Below are 24,905 nucleotides of genomic sequence, written 5' to 3'. Positions count from 1 at the left end.
ATATTCCATCAGGGATGTGCCTGCAAAACAAGTAATATGAGGAAAATTCTCTTACGTGGCATTTGTTGGTTGGTTGCCTATAGCTGTTGTACTAATCTTCACTAGAAAGTGGAGAAGGAGTAGGGTACAGCTATAGCACGTGGGTAGGCGGATGCTAGCTTCAAGCATACTGCTTAAGCTGAGCATTAGACGCATTTCTGTTAGACAGATTGTGAAAATCAGTCTAATTAAATACAAATATCCCTGTTTAATAACAAAGTCTATTAGACCGTCTGGTCTAATAGAAGTAGACTTACGTCTAATTACAATAACCATTAGACTACACGTCTAACTCCATTGAGTTAGACTGTACGTCTAATTCCGGTTCTACCTCAAACTTGTTTGAAGGAGTTAGACTCACGTCTAACATTCACTTAATTAGACTATACATCTAATTATCCAATAACCATTAGACTACACGTCTAATTTCGGTTCTATCTCAGACTTGTCTGAAGGAGTTAGACTCACGTCTAACTTTCACATAATTAGACTCCACGTCTAATTATCTAATAACCATTAGACTGCATGTCTAACTCCATTGAGTTAGACTGCACGTCTAATTCCGGTTCTACCTCAGACTTGTCTGAAGGAGTTAGACTCACGTCTAACTTTCACTTAATTAGACTATACATCTAATTATCCAACAACCATTAGATTGCACGTCTAATTCCGGTTCTACCTCAGACTTGTTTGAAGGATTTAGACTCACGTCTAACTTTCACTTAATTAGACTACACGTCTAATTATCTAATAACCATTAGACTACACGTCTAACTCCACTGAGTTAGACTGCACGTCTAATTCCGGTTCTACCTAATACTTGTCTGAAGGAGTTAGACTCACGTCTAACTTTCACTTAATTAGACTACACGTCTAACTCCACTGAGTTAGACTGCACGTCTAATTCTGCACATATTAGACTGCACGTCTAACTCCGCTGAGTTAGACTGCACGTCTAATTCCGAATATATTAGATTGTCCGTCTAGTTCCATATACATTAGACTATTTGTCTAATTGCAAATATATTAGACTGCACGTCTAACTCCACTGAGTTAGATTGCACGTCTAATTCCGAATATCTATTAGACCACACGTCTAATTCGAGAATTCATTAGACTACACGTCTAACTCCATTGAGTTAGACTGCATGTCTAATTCTATGCATTCATTAGACTGCACGTCTAACTCCGTTGAATTATATTGCACGTCTAATTCTATACATTCATTAGACTGCACGTCTAACTCCGTTGAGTTAGACTACACGTCTAATTCTATACATTCATTAGATTGCACGTCTAACTCCGTTGAGTTAGACTACACGTCTAATTCTATGCATCTAATGCCAAAACCGGTCTAATGACCCTCATTAGAGCCAAGTCTTATGAAATATAATTTCAATACACCTGCATCTAAACTCATAAGTTATTTCATCATCAAAATCTCAGTGGTTAAATTATTTCAACACTTTCTCAAAATAATTTGACCCGATAGTTTGTGATCCGAGTTAGAAGCATGCAACAAAAGCAATGATAATTAAATTATCCAAGATCTAAAGCAAATCTCTGAAACAGGCGGCCGACCTAATGCATGTCTTCCAAATGTCCAAAATGGCAAGGCGTGCACGCAATCTTTCTGAACCGGCACGATTCCTAGCGACCAATCTCCTAGAGAGAGAAAGGATGACCGTTGTCATCCTTTCACTATAAAAGGAAGTCGAAGCGTCCCCAAAAATAGAGAGCAATAGTGAAAAAGAAATCTTACGCGCGACCTTGAAAAGTGATTGAAATTTACGAAATTGTCTTGCATTCTGTGTATTTACAAATCTGTAAAAGTGTATTACAAATACTGTGTGAGTATTGTAAAGTGAACGACGAGCAGTAAATAAGACTCGATTGTATTGTGTTGTTAAATATTCCTTAGTGAATATCCTTCTCACTATTTGAGAAGAAGAAGGGGTGACGTAGGAGAGTTTGCTCCGAACATCCATAAAACATTGTGTCTTGTGTTCTTTCTCTTTATTTTTCCGGCTTATTACCATCAACCGAACCAAAATACCTAAATATCTCAACCGAACTAATTCATAATATCCTGAAATTTAAATTTTATCAGTGATGGAGAATATTGATAAGAAGAGCTGATGATGATTAATTTGCGGTCGGGATTCCGATTTCATCCGACCGATGAAGAACTCATCCCACACTACTTATCAGAGAAGGCTCTAAACAGCAATTTCTCGGTCATTTCAATCGGAGAAGTTGATCTCAATAAGGTCGAACCATGGGATTTGCCTTGTAAGTATCTCATGAAATTATTGAGAGAGAAAAAAATATTGATTTGATTGAATTTTAATTTGATTTTAAGATCCAACTGGTTTAAAAACGAACAGAGCTACGGAGGAAGGATACTGGAAAGCAACCGGGAAAGACAGGGAGATTTTCCGGGTGAAATTCTTGATAGGAATGAAAAGAACTCTAGTTTTTTACATGGGTAGGGCTCCTAAAGGAGAGAAATCGAACTGGGTTATGCATGAATATCGTCTTGAAGGACAAGTCCAAAGTCACGAATGGGTTATTTGTAAGGTTTTTCACAAGACTGCCGGCGGGAAGAAAATATTCATCTCAGATTTATGTAAGTTATGAGCGGTGGCGGTTGGCGAAGCAGGTCGACTTTGGACAGTATGTACTGGGGTCAAGGACGGATCTAGAAAATATAGATAGGGTGGACTTAAAATAAAATTAAATAATTATTTGTTTGTTGAATTAGCTCAAAATAAATTAAGGGAAAATGATATTTAAAAATATTATCGCATTAACGGAGCAGTCTTTTTAAAAATATACTTGATATTAATTATTTTTTAAATTAGTTATTTATTATAAATATTATTTAGACATGAAACAAATAAACACAATTTGAGAGATAAAAAATTATTTAAAAAAACTATCATTTAAATAACTATAATCAAAGAAACTTTAATATATATATATATATATATATATATATATATATATTAATAATAATGAAAAATATGAGAGTTTATATTTTTTGAAATTTTTACTCACAATTTAATATTTTTCTCATTTAATTTTATTTATATTGAGTCATTTTTTTATTCATGATACAGTAAGATATTATTTATTTAATATCTTTTATTTAATCTTTATATTTTATATATTTAAAAAGTATAATCTTATATTTTTATCTTGGGTATTTAAAAGGTGGAATAATTAATAAATTTTTAAACATAAATCAAATAATTTTTTTATACAAAACTCAAGTAAAATAAAAATCAAATGGTTCGGTCGTTTGTCGTTTGTCAGTACAGAGCAAGGTGCGCGCGGTTGAACCGGGGCACACGGGTAACTAAGCTACTACACACTGAATTTTGGCTGAGTTGAAGTTCGCCTTTAACCTCCATGACCAAAATTACAAGTTTGTAGTTTCGGCTAGAAGACTTCGATGGAGAATCCAGTTTAGAACTCGTTGATCATATTCCTAAAGTGTTATTCGACCGAGAAAAGGTTCAACGGAGCTCCAACATAATCAGGTTTAAAAAATCATTTTTTGATTGAAACTTTTAACTTGAACTTTAAGCTTTCGAAAAGCTTCCCAAAGCTTATTGGGATTGAAACCAAGTCTTTAAACACAACTGGTTACCCATCGTAGCCATTCCAAACTTTTTAGAAAATTTTAGAAATTAGACCAAAATGTCTCATTTGTTTCGAATTTGATTTGGAAATGTTGGTAGGGAACAGAAACTCGATTTTATATTTTTTCTAAATTCATAATTATGTTTTTTTTATTTAGTTGGACTAATCTGAATTGGTTTCATCGTAAAGTTTTCAATTAATCCTAGGATCAAATTCAAATAAAAAAATAAAGAATCGTGTAATATCGAATTATATCATGCATGATAGCTTAAATGAATTGAAAAACACTCTTAAATTTTTATTAAAGTGTTTGGGTGGATTATAACCGGGCTTGGAAGCTCTATACAAGGTTTTAAAAAAAAAGCTTAAAAGTTTGATTTTATTTTTTTAATGACAGGTTATAAAAGAGCCATATTGATGATGTCTTGCTTGGTTGGTTCTCCTCGTTTTGCACGGGAGATCCTATTTATATACCCCGTAGGTCGCTTAATCTTTGGAGATGATAGAATTTGGCCAAAAGCAACTTAAAGAATTTTGTCTTCATCGGATGAACTCAATCCATTTAGTTAATAATTGAACATACATAGGTGAAATGATTAACAAGCATGGTCATTTGGTTTTTGAAATTCATCATTAAGTCAAGTAATTGCAGTGTTTGATTTTCTAAAAAAATCAAACTTTACAACTGTTCTTATTGTTTTAATTTACAAAATATACAAATAGACATAAAAATTATTTTGTCTATTTTATTATGTTTATTTATTTATTTATTTTATATATTAAGGGTTTATTTTTAATTATTTTAGGATTTAGATAAATATAATATTTATCATAAATAATTATTCAATTTAATAAATTGTATCTAATTTGGGGTTGATGAACACAAAATTTATTTTAAATAATTATTTAATTTGTGTTAATTATTTTAAATTTATGAATATAACATTTATCTAAAATAATTATCTTATTGTAGAGTTTTTTTACATAAAATATTATTTTAAAGATTTAAAATTTGTTTTAATGTTTTAATAAATTGAGTGAATTAAAGTCTACATTAATATATATATATATATATTTATATATATATATATATATATATATATATATATATATATATATATATATATATATATATATATATATATATTATTTAGTAAAGTATTAAATTTATGATGTAAAACCAAAAATGAGTATATATTCTTAAGTCAATTCATGAGTTTTACTTAGAATAAAATATTTAATATAACTACTTATATATAAATAATTTTGCTCGATATAATCAATATATAATTATTATTATACTTTATTTTATTTTCAAATAAAAGAAATTATTAAACAATAAATGATAAGATATAAAATAGGATAAGATTTAAGACCTTTATTATAAAACAAATATATTTTCTATTGGTCCATGTAACTTGAATTAAGTAAAAGACCAAGAATTAATCTTCAATATTACCCTTAGTTCATTTTTCTTAGTTTTTTATATTTATATTAAATCTTGACCCTTATAAGTTAGACTTATATAAGTTGAAACCCTAGCAACACCATTAGATTGTTACAAGGAATGTCACCAAATATAAATAATATTAGAATTTTCAAAGATAGTTAATAGTCAAGGAAATTTTATGAACAGAAGTATGAATTATCATCCAAATAGTCGTGTTGGGTGTGAATGCAGTTAAAGTTTGACTCAGTTTCTCTTGTTTATTAATTTCGTTGCACCATTACCTCACCAAAGGCGGCAACAATTTCTATAGTCTCCAAACACCACAAAGGAGCTTGACGTCTACCTCCCACCAAGAGAGTAGTATCTATTTATATTATTAGGTCAAGTCTAGTAAGTGGGTTACTAGAGATTGGGCCACAATGTTGGGCCAACCAATACCCAACAATCTCCACCTTTGGCCCAAAACAGTGCAAAACACAATCAAGGAATCAAAAGACACATCATCGCCAATTTATTACCACCGAGGCAACAAAGAGAATACCCAAGGTAAACTCGTGTCACTAAGACCAAAGGCAAGAGCACACAGCATGCGAAAACCACAAAGATCAAATTTAAGAGCACAAAGAATGCGAAAATCACAAAGATCAAACGCAAGAGCACAAAACATGGAAAAATCACAAAGATCAAACGCAAGAGCACAAAGCATGCGAAAATCACAAAGATCAAATGCAAGAGCACAAAAAATGCGAAAAACAAAAAGATCAAACGCAAGAGCACAAAGCATGGGAAAATCACAAGGATTGAAGGCAAAATCACAAAGCATGCCATTCCCACAAAGGACGTACCTCAAAGAGTTTTCCCTAAGTCAAAGTTTAAAATCCGTTGACATAAAATAAATTTTTCAACAAATAAACGCTTAGTACCCATATCAGTAGGATTAAATCTAGAAGGGATTTTCTCTAACTTAACAATGCCCTTTTCAACAATATTCGAATGTAATGAAACTTAACATCAAAGAAGATTATGGAAACACTTACTCGAAATCTCACTTATCTGATTCCATTGTGTCTTCCTCATTTTTTTCTGAAGAAATCGCCATGATATCATAATATAAACCAAAAAGGGGAGAGCACTTAGACAATTCAATTTGAGTCCTTTTTTTTCAGATTAATAACTTAATTCTTGAATAATTTTTTTTTTATGAATATCAATATATATTTCAAACTATCACTTTTTTTATAAAAAAATTAGACCCGCCAATGCCACTGAAGCTACTAGAGATCTATACTAATCTAATACCACAACAGAAAGGGGGACAAGTCACCACTCAGGGACCTACACCGGTACAAACTACAATAGCCCCTACGGACACCATCTATCAATCGTTCCATCTCATCTTCCCCGCAATACTCTGTTTATCCTGATTAGCTTTTCGGGAAATTTCCAAACGAACAATTTCAACGAAATCTTTCAATTTCTTATTTTACTATGTTCAACTCTATGTATTCCTATATCCGTAGAGTACATTGAATGTACATAAATGGCTATAACAGAGTTTCTCTTATTCGTATTAACAGCTACTCTAGGAGTGTGTTTAGTTCCATCATGAAAAATAGGATTTTTACACAGTTGCATAGCATATTGACTATCAAAAAACACAACCACATTTTTGTCAAGAAAACCAATTTCAGACAAAACATTCCTAAGATAAATTGCTTCCTTAAAAGCTTCAGTGGCAACTATATACTTAGACTATTTAGTAGATAAAGCAACAATGGGTTGAAGTTGAGACTTCCAACTTATGCAAGAGCCACACAAAGTAAACATATAGGAAGTAGTAGACTTTCTATTATCTCTATCATTAGCATAATTGGAATCCACATAACCAACCAACTTAGTACCTACGGAACACTTAGAGAAAGTCAAGCCAACATCAATAGTGTTTTTTAGATATCCCAAAAGCCATTTCAAAGCATTCCAATAAGATATACAAGGGTTAGACATAAATCTACTTAACCAACTAACTGTATATGCAATATCAAGCCTAGTGCTAATCATGAGATACAAAACAGACCCTATAGCATTGGAATATGGCACATTCTTCATTTCAGTTATTTCAATTTCAGTCTTAGGAGACTAATCCTTACTTAACACAAAGTGGGAAGCAAGAGGCACATTCACAGATTTAGCATCAGACAATGAAAATTTACTAAATATTTTAGCAACATATGCACTTTGATTCAACATAAGAGAAAATTTTGTTTTATCTCTAACAATATTCATGCCCAAAATCTTCTTAGCATCACATAAATCTTTCATGTCAAAATTTTCACAAAGCGATTTTTGCACATGCATAACAAACTTTAGACATTGGCAAACAATCAACATGTCATCCACATACAATAAAAGAAATACATACACAAAGTCTATATTGTTGAAGTAATGCAATGATCAGAAGAACTTATTTTAAACATTAAAGATTTCATGCACTTATCGAACTTGATATTCCATTTCCTAGGAGATTGTTTTAAACCATACAAGGCTTTTCTTAACAAACAAACATGATCTGGCAACTTGGGGTCAACAAACCCCTCAGGTTGATGCATATAAATATTCTTATCAAGTTCACAATGTAAGAAAGTAGTAGTAACATCCATTTATTTCAATTCCCAATCAAAGTGAGCAACTAAAGCAAGCATAATTCTAATAGTAGTGATTTTGACAACATGAGCGAAATTTTCAGCATAATCTATTCCTTCCTTTTGAGTAAATCCCTTAGCTACTAACTTAGCCTTGAATCTAAATTTTTCAGACTCTTGCTTCACATTATACAACCACTTACAATCCACTAAGTAGAAATTATGAGGTTTAGGAAAAAGTTTCCAAGTATCATTGATTCTCAGGAAATTCATCTCATTATTCATAGCAACAATCTATTTAGTAGAAAACTTATACCTCAAAGCTTCTTTGTAAGAGCTAGGCTCATTACAATCTAGGGATTCAAAGATGATAAAGCAAATTCAGACATATTACAATTATTCAAATTAAATTCAGACATATTACAATTATTCAAATTATCATCCCTAAATTTAGCAGACATTCTAATAGTTCTTCTACTTATATCCCTAGCAAGTTGATAGTCATGCAAATCATCAGATAAAACATGTGAATCAGACAACACATTTTGAATCATTTAAATAATCAAGAAAATTATGTGAACCAGACAAAACATTTGAATAATGCAAATCATTAACATCATGCACATTATCATGCTCCACCTCATTGAGAACATGCACATCATGTTCAACAGGTTGATAAAAAACTACAGGCATATGCTCCACCTTATTAGGAGCATCATTAAAAGGAGTGGGGGACATAGGCAAGCAAGGATTATCATTATCATTAAAGACAACATCTCTACTTATCACAATCATAAGCCCATGTTCACTCCTATCCTAAAGCCTATAAAATTTTACCCCTTCAGGGTAGCCTAAGAACACACATTTCTTGGACCTAGGCTCCAACTTGTCAACCTTCTGATGCACATAGCCAACACAGCCAAAAACTTTAATCAAGAGATTTACCTAAGAACACAGATTCAAGACATTTCCCTCCTAAGGGAACACTAGGGGACCTATTTATTAAATAAGCAATAGTATGCAAAGCATCCCCCCAAACTTCTTAGACAACCCAGATGACGCTAACATAGCTCTAACCCTCTCCAGAATTGTCTTATTCATCCTCTCAGTAACACCATTATGTTGTGGTGTGTACGACACAGACCTATGTCTTTTAATACACCAGGTAACACATAAATTATTCATTTATTTATTACAGAACTCAAGACCATTATTTGTCCTAAGAGTTTTGTTCCTCTTACTTGTTTAATTCTCAATCAAAATCTTTCACTCCTTAAAATTTTCAAAAACATCATACTTATGTTTCAAAAGTAACACCCAAACTTTCTTTAAATAATCATCCATGATGGATAGAAAATATTGGTTCCCCCCATGTGTAGCAACACTAGAGGGACGCCACACATCAACATGCAAATATTCAAGGATATCAGTACACTTAGACACGTTTGGGTATGAGGTGATGGGAAAACTCACCTTATGATGTTCTAGCACACATGATTCACAGAAGGGGATGGGGGACAATTTATCACTACCAAAGTGACCACCTTTATCCAAAATTTCTAGACATTTGTTACTCATGTGACATAATCTATTATGTCAAAGAACAGATTTATCACCAATCATAGAGTTCAAAGAGTCACAAGCAGTCTGAACATGACACACATACAAATTGTTCATCTTTTTAGCAGTAAAGATAACAAGATACCCACATAAAATTTCCATAACACATTTCCCCCACTTTCCCTCCAAACCATCATTCTCAAGAGATGCACAAGACAACAAATCATAACGCAAATCAGGAACATGCCTCACATTCTTCAAAGTAAACACAGAACCACAAGAGAACCTTAGGCATACATCAATTATTCCCAACACATTGCAATTTTTCAAATTTTCCATAGACACAAAACCATGTTCAGTCTCTTTATAGTTTGAAAATAAATCTCTAAATGGAGTCACATGGAAAGTACAACTAGAGTCAACTAGCCAATCAGATTTGCACAAAGAATCAGATAACATAGAGTTCAAGCTAGCATAATCACATAGATTATTAATCATAAAAAAATCACCCATATTTCCCTCACAAACAGCCACATTAGTATTTTTAACATGCTGATTTCTCTTAGGCTTAGGACAGTCCTTGATAAAATGACCAGACTCATGACAATTATAACACTTTATAGCACTAGACCTAGACTTGGATTTGTTTTTTCTAGTAGGATGAGATTTCTTACCAGAACTCTCATTACTGGCATTCTTTTGGGCACTCAACCTACCCTGAGATATACCCCTCATATGCATGACTTCCCCACCAGACTATTTACCCCTCTTAGAGTGTTTCAAATCTAACTCTTTACTCTTAAAAACATTGACATCAATATCAAGAGTGACACTATCTTTACCATACATATTGGCAGACTTCACATCATTAAAAGAATTAGGAATAGCATTCAACAACAATGGGGGCATACTCATCAATTTTCTTATCACCGCACAATTTAATATCAGAAATAAGTTTAGTGAAAACATCCAGATTATCTTCAATGTCCTTGGACATATCCAATCTAAATTTGAAAAACTTTTCATGTAAGAACATTTTATTAGGCAGAGAAATTTCAGTATAAAGTTCAGATAATTTATCCCACAAGGTTTTTGCACACTCTAAATTACCAATTTTTCTCATCACAGAATCAGATAAATTCAATTATATAGAGGCACAAGCATTTTCATTCATTTCACTATTTTTCTCAACGGTATCAGCAACAACATAAATCTGACTAACAACTTTAAATCATTTTTCTAAATCAAAACACATTTCATTTTTTGTTTCCAAATGTAAAATCAGTTTTTCCGTCAAAAAGAACCATACCACATTGTTTAACACTAAACATGCCATCAAACAAATTAAAAGCAATCAACAATCAATTGGCAGAAATTAATAGGAGGGTTCAATCTATGATACCTTGCGAAACTCAAATAAAGTTTCGACTTACCCACCCCGCTCGGGGATTTGCTGCTTCATCTTCTCAGTAGCGGCATGTCGACGACTTTGATTCTCAATGGTCGCGACAAACGGGACACCGACAACGGTTGAACAGGACAACAACAACTTCTTATCTAGAGGCGACGACTTTCTTCTTCCTCCAGTAGCAAAAGAAGCAGAAAATAAAAGTAGAAGGATGAAAGAAAAAACAAATCTACGCTTATTGGTGAAGATAACTCATATCCTCCAACCCAATCTCAAACTCCAATTACAAACCCTAAACCCTAGCTTTGATACCACTGTTGGGTGTGAATGCGATTGAAGTTTGGCTCAATTTCTCTTATTTATCAATTCTGTTGCACCACTACCTCACCAAAGACGGCAACCCTTTCTCTAGTCTCCAAACACCACAAAGGAGCTTAACGTCTACCTCCCACCAAGAGAGTATTATCTATTTATATTATTAGGTCAAGTCATGTAAGTGGGTTACAAGTCTTAAACAAAAGAATATTCTATTATATATATCAAAAAAAACAAACAATGAAAACAAATTCTTCTAATATGAAAACCCACCAATTTTGGAATTTATTTATAAATCTACCCATCTATATCAAGTGGTCTTCATCGTTATAAATTCCTATAAATAAATAAATTAATACATGTTACCCTGAAGGTACTAACAAACCAAAGAGAGATTCCTATAATGAACAATTAAACCCTCATAAAATATTTTATTGAATTGGGGAAAACCAATTCAATATTTTAAAGTCCACGGAATAGGCTACAAATTTTACAACAAAAAAAAAAATAATGTTACGTACGCACTTGATTTGTATTAATACATGTCACCCTGAAGGTGCTAACAAACAAATCAGAGATTCATATCTCTACTATTTGTGCTAAAATTATAAAAATGAAATTATATTCAACTTCAAATGACCGGCATGGTTAGTAATAATTATTGAAAAAAATCTATGATTTAATAGTTTTTATGAGTCAAATAATATTGTATCAAAAAGTAATTGTGATTATAAATAATATCTTATTGATAGACAGTGCTATAATGAACAATTAAACCCTCATAAAATATTTTATTGAGTTGGGGAAAACCAATTCAATATTTTAAAGTCCATGGAGTAGGCTCCAAATTTTAGACAGAAAAAAATAGTGAAGAATGATCTTATTTTGTACTTTAATTCTTTATTTTCATAAATTCTAACCCCGTCCTTAGTTAGAGTTTGGTTTCCCATTATTAATTTGTTTATTATTGTTTTCCCAGTATTATTGTTTGACAATCATGGTATATTATTTTTCATAAGAAATTAAGAATGACAAAAATAAATTCCCTACTTAATAACTATGCAGTTTCTATTTTCTTTATCCTGATTTAGCAATTTTAGAATCATGCTTGCCTAAGATCTTCATTCTTTTTATGAAAAATAGAAAAAGTCACACTTAGTTGAACATGGGGTGCTTTATTGTGGTATCTTTGATTCGAAAGATTTCACTAAAATTCGCATTTACAATTTTTTATTATTCAAAAATTGCAAACTATATTTTTCGGACAATTCTTTCTAGGGATCTCTTGTTATGGAAGGAAGTAAAATTGACGGAATTGAACCGAAAATCGACTTAATTGACCAAACCAACAGTTTATGAAACGGCTAAACCGAATTCAACAGATCAATTACTCGGATTAGTGACAGTCGAATCGCGAAACCGACTAATTGGTCATGGTTAAATTCTTAAAATATACATAATTTAATTATACTAACTAAACATTTCTTTTAATAATTAAGTTCTCACTAATGAAGTATAATATGTTTAGTTTTATTTATTTTTCAAATTTAATAAACATATATTGATACGGGTTTTTTCAAATTTGATGAATAATTATCTTATTTAACAATAAATTTTTTAAACAAATGAAACTAATTACCTAACCGATCAACAAACAAAAACTACAGTTTGAGATTTTTTTAACTTAGTTATGTATTTCAGTGTAGAAATGGGCTGAACCGAACCCTTACACACTTACTAGTTATTTGTTGATAACATATATTATAAAGAATAGTTTAAATTTAAAAATCTAAGATTCAAGGTCGGTAAAAGGATTTTTATTTTATTTTTCTATTATTAGCATTTGTCAATTTAAAAATCAACATCGTACACAACATTTGGAATAGGCAATATGACTTAAAAATAGGAATGTTAATTTTGACCTAAAACATTTTTCTTATCGAAATTATATTATTTATCATGTTCCCAAATAAGTAATTGAAAATTATTGTGGAGTATCATGTGTAATTTCCTTTTCGGGAAGCTAAAATACTTCCTCAAAAATGATAATTTTTTTCTTCTTTCTTTTATTCTTTTAAGATAACATTCATATTAAAATAAATTAAGACTTACTTGACAAAAATAAGTAAGTACGTACTTATGATCTTCGATTACAATTTTGAGATAGATTATATATTTTTATATTACATATATATAGTCAGCATTTTGTAAGATTAAGTTTATAATTAATTAAGAGTCTATATAGACTTCTCTTTAAATTTGATTGACAATTAATTAGCTTAGCCCTGTTTGGAACTCATGTTCAATTCAACCTTAGACAAGTAAGTTAAATCATAAAGAATTAGTTATTATTGAATTATAGGATTAGAAATAATAAAGACCTTTATGTGCCTTATAACACTTCCAAAATTCTTAACGAGTAATTAACCAATTCTCAGGGAAATTGTAACCTAACAAATATATGCAATGAAACACCATAACAGGAAAACAATTCATCAATTGCACTATAAAACAAATAATGTAAAATAAAAATTATTGACTTATGTACACACTAAAAATCTAGACACCAATTTATAAAATTAAAATAATTATTTTAATTTATATTTAAATAAATAAAAATAAAATAATTATTTCTATGGTCAAAATTCAATTAAAACAATTAATTAAGGAAAACAGTCCAAATAAAAAAATGGGATAAATGTTGTACTCATTCATCGTAAAATAATTTTAGAAAAAATCAGGATTAAAATAAATAATTTAGGATGAAATGAGGTACCCATTTCATCCTCTAATTTTATTTAACCCTAAAATAAGAAAAATAAATAAAAAAACTGGTAAAATATTTTCTATATTTATTTTAATATTTTGTATATTTACAAAGATTAAAATTAAAATCAAAAGGGTGAAAGAAAAATCAATTTCAAGCAAAACCTTAATGTTTTAAAATAAAAATAAAATCGGAATCGGGTATAGCCGAAATCCAGAAGATTAGTTGCAACTGAAAACACAGCTGCTGGATGAGCATTAGATTTTCATCCAACACCCTAGACGTGCCCGCATAGCCCACTGCAACCAAAGGACTATGCTTCCGCGAAGCAGCGAACCCACTAACGTGGACGTTAGCTCTGTCAGTTGAAACGCGACAGAATGGACATAACGCTCTGTATCCGCGTTTACACTCGAAACGATGCCATTTTGATCGCCACTTTCATCTTCATTGTGATCTCTAGAGGGATAAACATCAAAAACCCGTCTTTGATTTTGCCAATTTGGAACTCAGCCGATAGTCCATCTTTTCAGCTAATTCGGAAGCTGAAATGATCACCCTACTTTGATAATTATTTATACTACTTCAATAAGGATGATTCATCCCTATTCCGGCCAAGTTGAGGAAGAACAACCAAAATACCATAAATATATTTTGGATGATTCAATCCACTTGAAGCCTACACCGACTTAGGGATGCTATAAATACACATCCTGAGTCATTTCGAAGGCAAGAGATAACATTTCAAGCCCTAAATAAAAGTTTTTGAAAAACCGTCATTGAAGCTCAAGGCTTCTAAGGCTTAAAGCTTGAATCTGAGCATCCCAAAAGCTTTCTTAAGGATGAAGTAGGGCTACAAATGAGTCAAGCTGCTCGTGAGCTACTTGCGAGTCCCTCGGTCAAAACTTGACTTGAGCTTGACTTTGATCGAGTTCGAGTCGAGCTCGAGCCATCTCGTTTAATATTCGAGCCGAACTCGAGCTCATATAATGTTTGCTCGATAGCTTTTCGAGCTTTTTCGAGTGCTATAATATAATATATTTTATTTATTTATTTAATATTAAAATTTAAAACAATGTTTTTTTTCTCTCTCTTTTCAAAGAATAGGCCCAATCCATATTATTATATTATATTATCTAAAACAAAACCCTAATTTCTAGTGTATCAATCTACATGACTCTTCCTCTCTTTTTCTTCTTTCTCTTATGTCTTCATAATTTCTTCTTCTTCGCCATTTCATCTTCTTCTTCACTATTATATCTTCTTCTTCGCCATTTCATCTTCTTCTTTACCATTTCATCTTCTTCTTATCTTCTTATTCTTTTTCACCATTTCATCTTCTTCTTTTTTTGTCTTTACTATTTCTTTCACTCATTAATAATAGGTTGATTCAATTTTTCATATTATATTTCATCTATAATATTTCTCATTCATTCAGAAGGCTTACAGGTAAATTTAAATTTATCTATTAACACTTTTACTATAGGTAATTTCGATTTCCTTTTATATTATAAGAAACTTAGGCTTATAGGATGAATATAGAAAAATACTATTAATTATATATATATATATATATTATATATAAGAGTGAAATTATATTAGAGGTTGGATAAATATAGAAACATTATTATATATATATATATAATGATTTTCAATTTATATTACGGTTGGATTAATGATAAAAAAAAAAAATGCGTAGATAAGGATATAACATTTAGTATATTATATATAATATTATATAATATTGAAGGAGATAAAAAAATGTTAATATATTATATATAATAAAAAGTAAAAAATGTTAGTATATATTTTATATATAATATGAAGGGATAAAAAAAATGGAGGAAAAATGAATTTATAAGATTAATAATATATTATAATATATAAAAAAAAAATTAATAGATTCTAGTTATAAATAAGTTAATAAATTCTTGTTATACTTGCACACAAATAATTTAAATATATATAATAATATTTAATATAAAACATGTCTAATATTTTTTTGGCAGTATCTACTTCTTAATGTATAAGTTAAATTTTAAATATTTTTAGCATGTATTTTAAAATTAATTATTTTTAAGCTTAAACATTTCATATTATTGACTATAGGTAAGTACATGTGTTATGCATGAAAAACAGACTTAAAAAGATTAATATATTGAATATTCAAACAATTTATATTATTTTGTTCTTTAATTTTGAAATTTTATGTTTTAAAATTTTGATTAGTAATGGTGATTCAATGTTTTTGGAGTTTGGACTCTCATTTTTGAAATTTTGAATAATTATGATTGTTTTATATTTTTATTTTGAAATATCATATTTTAAATGTTGAATATGTATGAAAGTTTGATATTTTCATTTTGAAAATAAATTTTTGTTTGAGTTCGAGTTCGAGCTTGAGTTTGAAAATTTAATTTTAGTTCAAATTTTTCGAGTCGAGTCGAGCTTGTAGGTTAATAGTCGAGCTCGAGCTTGTGCTCAAATTTATAAACTCATTCGAGCTCAAGTGTTTGAGCTCGATTCGGCTCATTTGCATCCCTAGGATGAAGAAGTGTTCTTCAATCCTTGATAATGTTCCAATCACCTAATTCATGTTTACAGTTTGAACTTGATATTTTTATATTTCAAATTGCATAAGCTTGTATGCTTACTAGCTATCTATGATGTTTTATGGTTAGAAATCGATCCTATGATCATTTATGAAGTTTATGGATAGGTTATAAACATTCAATCAACCTAATATAGAAAAAACCCAAATTGAAATTTTAAAAAATCAAAACAACGTATTTTTTTGTTCTTGGGATAATTCTCTTGAATCACAGTCCAGAAAACTTTCAAACATGATTGTAATCATGTTGGGCAACTAATTGGATCATGTTTGATCCATCCCAATTATGTTTGACTAAAATCAAAATTTTCAAATTAATTAAAAAATTTGAGTTCTTGATTTAGCTAGTCAAAACGAAAATCTAGTGTTCTTGTTTTGGTACCAATAAAGTATATGAGATATAAGGAAACTATTAGATAACTCATTTCTCCTTAAAACAACCTTAAAATCAAAAACTCAAATTTTGATCACAAACTATTTTGAACGATTTAATCATCATCCTTGTTGATTGATACCTTGAGATGATGATCGACATGTTCCTGGGAGCTTTGTGAAGCTACCCAAGCTCTTAGATCAAAGAATCCGAGCATAAAACAAAGTTTTCAAAGATTGTACTTTTGTGTTCTTAAGGATTGAGGATTTTTAGACTAAGACCGAAAGATCCGACCGAGGATCCTTAGTCCGGACTGAAACATATGACCATTAAATTCCAACATAGGACCAAGAATTTCAACAGAACCGAGAGGTCCGACCGATATTCTTGAGCTAGGACCGAGAGGTCCGACCGATGATTTGTAAGTCCAGGACCGAGAGGTCCAATCCAGGACCAAGAGGTCCAAATTCAGGATCGATAATTCCTAAATATGATACCGAAGAAGTAAGCCCTGAGCTAGCATAGGACCGGTGGGTTTGTACACCCATATGAATGATCTCAACCAATGACCGAGATTGAGGATCTCAACCGGGACCATAATGTGCTTAAACATGAATAATATTCTTCAAGTATTTCCTCCCTAAGTGAACGACATCAGCAACAAGTACCAACATTTTAAATATTGTTGTTACAATATTTTAAATAATGCACGAACCTGATGCATTCTTAGGACTAAAAGAATAATCAATAAAAATAAATATGAGACAACCGATATTCAAAATCCAAATTTATAATTAGAGACTGTTTTTTAAAACGGGTACGGAGGATAAAACACGAAAACCCTTTCCCGAGTATCACTAAACTATGAACTAAAAGAAACTTTGGTCAATACGTTTTTATACGTATGTCAACTTTTATTGATTTTTACACAAATTAATTGTCGACCCTGTTTCGAAATAAATAATCTTTTAAATTAATTATTTTTAATTAATTTAAACTCAAGGATTTCTGATTTGATTACCGTAAATCCCTAAATTATTTAAAATTGAACCCAAAATTAATTATTTTTTATTAATTTCAAAATCTGTCATGGATCATTTAAAACTCTTTTAAATATTATTTTATTTTGAAAAGAAAATTCTTGACACGCAAACCGAGCTTGAAAATTCTCAAACCTCGAGTTTTTCCACAGAACATCGAAACTAGAGGATTTTTCTAAGGGTTACAGCTTTCTGGGGACTCTACTAGGGATTAAATATTTAACTTGTAAACATGAACTTGGCTTTTAAAACATTTTTATCACGTTTTCAATTACTAGGCTTGTCTTGAAAGATACAAAACCTAAAAGATGCATAAGTTTTACCATATTTCAAGCCTTTATGTGTTAAAAGGTATATCACCCTCTTTTTATTTGCAAAGGAGTACACGACCGGGTCGGTACTTCTACCCCTATGTGCAAAGATTGTCAATGAGGAATGACAACTTGTTATAAACCGAGTGATGTTGCTAGAGAAAAAACTATAATGCACGGAATCGATTTCACCCTTTGGCGATGAGTCGTCTAAAAGGACACATGCATTGTGGAGGTGGAGGAAAGTCCCAATTGAGTTGATATTCCCTGGTTTATGGCGGCGGTTTTTCCTCCTCCACTATCGGTGAATGATATTCTTTTATAATTCCCCTTAGAATAAAAGACATGGTTACTATCACCAAGTTGGTTGTTTGTCGTGCCCAAAACCTCGTCACTACAACCCTTTATGTGTCTACTATATATGTATTATGTGTATGCATGTATAGTCTAAGTGAGAATCTCAAACATTTTCATTCCTTTAAAAAAAAACACATGTTTGTAAATGTTTTGAATTTCCAATCACAGACAATATCCATGTTGACGGATGTCGAGCTAATCACATGGATTGAGAGTCTCCATGAAAATGAGTGGAACCATAGGATTTACGGACTAACCCCATCAAGAGGTTCAAAAACTTTAAAATAAAACTCACCTTTATGATGCAAATTCAAAGGAAGTGGATCCATATAGGTCAAGTTTATTATATGGGAGAAAGGTCTATGTGCCCAACCATAAAGTAATTATGAGTTATCTCGATGATGAAAAACAAGAATGTTTTGTATTTGAAACCATTTGTAGAATCAATATCTCTAAGGAAGCTCTTACAAGAGGAATACAGATATACAAAAACAACATCCAAAACGATCCTCAAAAAGAATGTCATTGACTTTTATAAATGGACAAAGATGGAAATTGGGAATGGACAAGTATCATTGACTATGGGATCTTCCCTAATGACGATGACTGTCTCGTTGGCCCATTTTTTCATGGTTCTAGTGGATGATAATCCATCCTCCAAAATTTTGGAGGTAGCATACCACATGCGTAGGAGAAACAAAGACCCCTAAGGTATCATCTTGGCTGAAACATTGATGGGTTTGAATGACTCGTTCTTAACCTCTATCGTGAGAAAATGAGGCTCACTTCTAGTCCTCTACATCTGGTTGCTTGACAAACTTGGACGCATACCGCCCATATGTCCCTGAGACATCTTGTCCCCTTCTCTTCAATACAGGAGAATGAGGAAGGCTTTGCCTAGACCCCTTGTAGAAAATGACGATGAAGTCATGGATTTGCTCCCATGGTATCCCATCAAGAAAATGGCGTACATGATGGACAATGAACCCATGATAATGTTTATGGTCTTATAATGGGTTACCTCTTACTACACTCACGACCTCTACAAATAGTTTAGTCGTGACTTCATGCCCCTTACTCGGGTAATGTCATCGCTATAGACAAGACAATCGACCACAAGGCCTATGTGAGATAACTTGAGAAATGGCATAACAAATCTCAGATGGGTATTCCAAAAGAGCTAAAGAATTACATGACCTTCATTCTTGAAGAATACGACATGGTAAAAAATATAAAGAGGAGAAAGCCTCCAATGTAGGAACGGGCTACAGTAGGACTACAAGATGTGATCCCTAACTTTTTTTGCTTTTAGACTATCTCTATAAAATATCAACAAGATAGCTCTATCTGTAACAAACTAAGCGAGTATATTTATATAACAAACTCTATGTTTTCTTATCTAATCATAAAGGAGATATTCACTCTCTAGGATTCATTTATATGCATATGCATATGCATTGTATTTGTACTTTATTACAACAACAAATTGTCAAATCTTTCTCTTCGCAACAGTCCACGACTATGACAAGCCAAAGAGAGATTCAAAAACTGGACGTTTTAAACACCATCAGATGGTCGAAGAACCCCCTTGTACCTGAAATGGTCTCTTTGACCAAATTTAGAGAAATGAAGGCATCTTTGCAACATGTGACGGAGCAACTTGCGTTGATCACATCTTCTTTAGCTAATTAGAAACGAGCGACTTGATAAAGTCAACAACTCATCGATGGACATCGCTTTGGACAACGGTTTTTCTGTATACTTGCAATCCCAAAATACTCGTTAGAAAGAAACATATCGTAAGAGATCTTACAAGAAACAAATGCGTAACTCATACATGTGGTGGAAACCGAGAAGCAAATGTGGATGAGGAAAGAGCTTGCGATCATAGTCGAGATTAGAGGGAGGGAGACGAGGAGTGGCTACTAACTAGGCCTCTCAAGACGAGGGAAAGACGGAAATTGAAGAGGATTGCAAAGTGATTAAGGTTTTGAATATTCAATATTTGTAATGTTGCTAGGTTAAAAACAATTCTAAGTGGACCTTTATTTGAAAATATGTTGATTGGGCTTATATAAAGGATATTTAATATTTTTATAAAAAGAAAAAATATAACCTACTGATAATTAGGATGGGTTAAAAATTTCTAAACAATAGTGTATGCATTTATTTACGTTTGCTTCTTAAAATTATCTTTCGTTTTCCATTCGAAGGGTCCCATCTTTAAAGGTGGTTTAGAGAATCTAGAAAATTTATTGAAGCCACGTGCCTTACCTATTCTTTCGTGTGTTCCGCCTTAGAGAGGAAACAACAAATAACTTTGATGGTAGACTCGACCTCGGATACAGATTTAAGAAAAAAAATTCTTGAATGTTATGTTAGAGAACCTCTTGGCTTATCTTTCTCTCGAATCTCGTAAAAAGGTAGACAATAAGACTATCCTTATGGAAGGTGTCTTGTGTTTGAAATGAGAAACTGAAAATAGAGTTCTCTAGCATGAACCTTTTATTTGGCATGTACAAGTTTTAGATTAGTACGCACTAGGATGTATTATTCTTATTCACTTCAAGAGTCGACACCTTAATTTAATTATTAAATAAATAAAGGGAAATAAATTTAGAAAACATTTTTAAAGGTCTGGTGCTTGGTTACGTGTGGAAAGGGGCATCGGCGCTATGGTTCACACGTCCATCCAAATGGACATTTTCTGGTCGAAAATACTTGGCCACTAATTATTTGAAAGGATTGTTACACATGCGTTGAGTTCAGAACTCTTATGCTCTTGTCATTATCCTAACATGTGTCTAAATAAGGGGATAGTCGTATTTCTTACTTAAAGATGATTTTACACGTCCATTAAATTTAGACAATGTTAAGAGAGAAGTGCTATGAACGTTTCACGGTCACAAAATTAATACAAATGTAAAGTGAAAATATTCACATGTTTCTTAATTAAAAATTCGAATCAAAAGTAGTTTTAGGAGTACGCTGCAATTTCGTTTGTAATTTCTAAGTTATAGGGTTTCGGTTATGACACTACAAAGAAGAGTGTTTTTTTAAAGGTGATCCAAAAATTCAGAAAAGTTTTGTGTAGGTTAAAAATATTTTTATAAACCTACTAGATTAATTCTATAACTTTTTAAGATGTTGAACTCAAGAAATCAGCTCTCAAAGATAGAAGTTATCTAAACATGCCCTAAAAATGATGGAAAACTTTAAATTGTAGAAACTAATATTTTTTGCCATACTATAACTTTTAAGATTTTTCTAATTTGATTAAAAGGGGAAATTTAACGAAATGACCCTAAGGGCATTTTTACCAGCTTCCCTGTTTTGTATCCTTAAAAATAATATAAAATAATAATATCTCTATTTTAGAGAATCAAAATATAAATTATACAACATCAGCTTCTTTATCCTTATCCATATATCATTTAAATAATCATTAAAACAACCAACTTTTCAACCACCTCAACCACTTAATTACTTAATCATATATATTTAAATATTCATGAAAGAGAAAATATATTATTTTATTATTTAGAGATGCTACAGTAATCCCTAAATATAAAGATTTACTGTTCATCATCCCTAAAAAATTATAAGGATAGAGAATTTGATAAAGAATTTTTTTTACAACTTTTATATTATGTATCTTCATAATAGAGATAAAACACATTTTAAGGATTCTGCTATAAATGCCCTAATGATTCACTTATTTGTATTTGTGGTCGCCCGATAATTTTTATTGCTTTGGTGACCACTTTATATTTTTTGGACGAAAATACCCTTATCGCGTAACACGAAGGCCCTTCACGTTTCGCGAAGGGAATATGATTTTTATAAATACTCTAATTTTTTTCATTTCGTTAATTATATTTCTCTCTCTTCTCTCTCTACTCCACGTTCTCTCTCTCGCGACGGCCACCGACAACGGCGACGGCAGAACCCTAAACGAACACATTATACAAATCGACGATCAAATCCGTTCTAATATCATTTGTTCATCTTATTTTTCATACTACAAATCGATTTATGTTCTTATTTTGTTCATCTTCAAACCCTAAACCATAAACCATGAAGTTGTTTATAATGTTCATCCGGTTGATATTTTGTTTAACTTGTTCATATTAATTGATCAAATTCATTCTTCATTTTGATAATATTGACATTTGCATATTGATGTTTAGGGAAGATTCATGTTCACGATGGAATGTCCCTTCGTGATGGGTCCCTTCGCGATGGATCCCTTCACAATTGGGCCAGATTTGAGGGTTGATGCTATGAATTAGTAGTTCATCTTTTCGATTATGATATTCACAGATGATGCTCTGAATCGGTTCCATTTCAGAGAAGATTCGTGTGATCTCGTGAAGCGGCACGGTGGTTATGTGAAGCGGCATTGCGTTACGCGAAGGTCCATCGCGTTACGCGAAGAGGCACGATCGTCATGCGAAGCGGCACGATGGTCACGCGAAGTGGCACGGTCGTCACGCGAAGGGCAAGCATACGTGCTATGGAAGAGTTGTACATAGATTTTTGTAAAACACCAAATTCGATTCATATTGTTTTTCAGCTAAATGAAGAATGGTTTTCTTTTATTTGTTTGATTAAAAAATCTGTCATATACTCATATTCATGCCTATTTGTCTGTCTTGTCTTATCAGTTAAGTTGCTAACTATTGTTGAGACTTTTGCTAAGATTTACTTAGTATTTAAGGACTTTAATTTGGATAGGATTACGGTTATGCTGAATAGTATGAACAAACATTGTATCCTCAACTCTATCAATCTTTTCTCTACTATGTTTTCGTCTTAGTCTATAGGTATAAATCTCAATCGATTTGAGATTAATTTCAAATAAACTCATTTTCGAATTAAGAATCTAAAACTTATAGTAATTAAGGTTATTTGATAACAAAAAGGCCTTATAAATTGCTCAAAACATAATTGTCACAAAGAACCAAATTTAAGATAATTCAACAGTTGGATAATCATCCACTAAAACTAGTGAAAAAGATACAAGTGTATTATTAATCACCTTAAACAGTTGGTTTTCTAGACAATCTTAGAACATTAAAAGATGAAAGAACATTGAACAACAAAAACTTCCAACAAAATCCGAGTTAGGAGGTAAAACAAAATGCTTATGGGATAGCGCTTCGCTACAAGGGATGACCCTTCACGTGACCACCATGCCGCTTTGCGTAATGTAGTGGGCCTTCGCGTGACGACCGTGCCGCTTTGCGTGACTACTATGCCAATTCGCATGACAACCGTTCTGATTTCTGTAACGCAATGGGCCTTCGCGTAATGATTGTGTCACTTTGCATGACCATCGTGTCACTTCGCATAACATGATGGGCCTTCGCGTAACACGATGCCTCTTTGCGTGACCACCGTGCCGCTTCGCGTGACCTCTATGTCGCTTCCCGAGATCACACGAACCTTCCCTGAAACGAAACTGATTCAAAGCATAATCTACAAATTTCATCATAGAAAAAATGAACAACCAATTCATAGCATCAACCAACAAATCCGGCCTCATTGCGAAGGGACATTTCATCGTGAACATGAATCTTGCCTGAACATCAATATGCAAATATCAATATTATCAATATAAAGAATGAACTTGATCAACCAATATGAACAAAATGAACAAAATATCAACAAAATGAACTTTAAAAACAACCTCATGGTTTAGGGTTTGAAGATGAACGAAATAAGAACATAAATAGATTAGTAGGATGAACAAAAAGATAAACAAATGATATTAGAACGGATTTTGATCTTTGATTTTTGATCTGTATGATGTTTTCGTTTAGGGTTCCACCGTCGCCGTGGCCGGTGGTCGTCGCGAGAGAGAGAGAACGCAGAGTAGAGAGAGAAGATAGAGAAAGAAAAATAACAAAATGAAAAAATTAGAGTATTTATATAAAACCCTATTCCCTTCGCGAAACGCGAAGGGCCTTCGCATTACGCGATAAGGATATTTTCTTCCAAAAAAAATAAAGTGGTCACCAGAGCAATAAAAATTATCGGGTGACCACGGATGCAAATAAGTGAATCATTAAGGAATCTGTACTACCACTATCAATCATTGTAGTAACATTTTCCTTCTTAAGTTCTCCTAATAGTTTTAGCGTTGAATTGCTAACAGTGTCATTGAGTGTATGTAGTGAGAGTTCTCCTCCATCTATTGTTACTCCCTGTTTACTATCCCTAAGCTTCAATTGTTCTTTTAATTCGTCATTAAGACCTTCGATATTAAATAGTTGTCGATTAGCACATATGTGACATGGTGTATATTTCTCATCACATTTGAAACAAAGGCCTTGTTGTTCCTTTTCCGTATCAATGCCCAATTTACATTTCAAGTTTATTGTT

The 24,905-nt window shown here is 32.0% G+C and overlaps 1 protein-coding gene across 1 annotated transcript; it reads left to right on the top strand.

Annotated features, from left to right (window-relative positions):
- The first annotated feature begins 2,180 nt into the window (after positions 1-2,180).
- On the top strand, positions 2,181-23,053 carry LOC124930088 (NAC domain-containing protein 79-like). The gene is made up of 4 exons (XM_047470452.1): positions 2,181-2,331; positions 2,402-2,668; positions 22,709-22,792; positions 22,842-23,053. The coding sequence occupies exons 1-4, from the start codon at positions 2,181-2,183 to the stop codon at positions 23,051-23,053; spliced, it is 714 nt and encodes a 237-aa protein (XP_047326408.1).
- The last annotated feature ends 1,852 nt before the right edge of the window (positions 23,054-24,905 follow it).

This window comes from Impatiens glandulifera, chromosome 3, assembly GCF_907164915.1.
Source record: "Impatiens glandulifera chromosome 3, dImpGla2.1, whole genome shotgun sequence".
NCBI classification, from domain to species: domain Eukaryota; kingdom Viridiplantae; phylum Streptophyta; class Magnoliopsida; order Ericales; family Balsaminaceae; genus Impatiens; species Impatiens glandulifera.
The sequence above is the reverse complement of the archived record's forward strand: the minus strand, read 5'-3'. Positions and strand labels throughout refer to the sequence as shown.

Coding starts and splice junctions, on each gene's coding strand:
- LOC124930088 (XM_047470452.1), top strand. CDS start 2,181: ATGATTAATTTGCGGTCGGGATTCCGATTTCATCCGACCGATGAAGAA. Junction 2,332..2,401: donor CGAACCATGGGATTTGCCTT/GTAAGTATCTCA, acceptor TTTGATTTTAAG/ATCCAACTGGTTTAAAAACG. Junction 22,793..22,841: donor CAATTGGGCCAGATTTGAGG/GTTGATGCTATG, acceptor TGATATTCACAG/ATGATGCTCTGAATCGGTTC.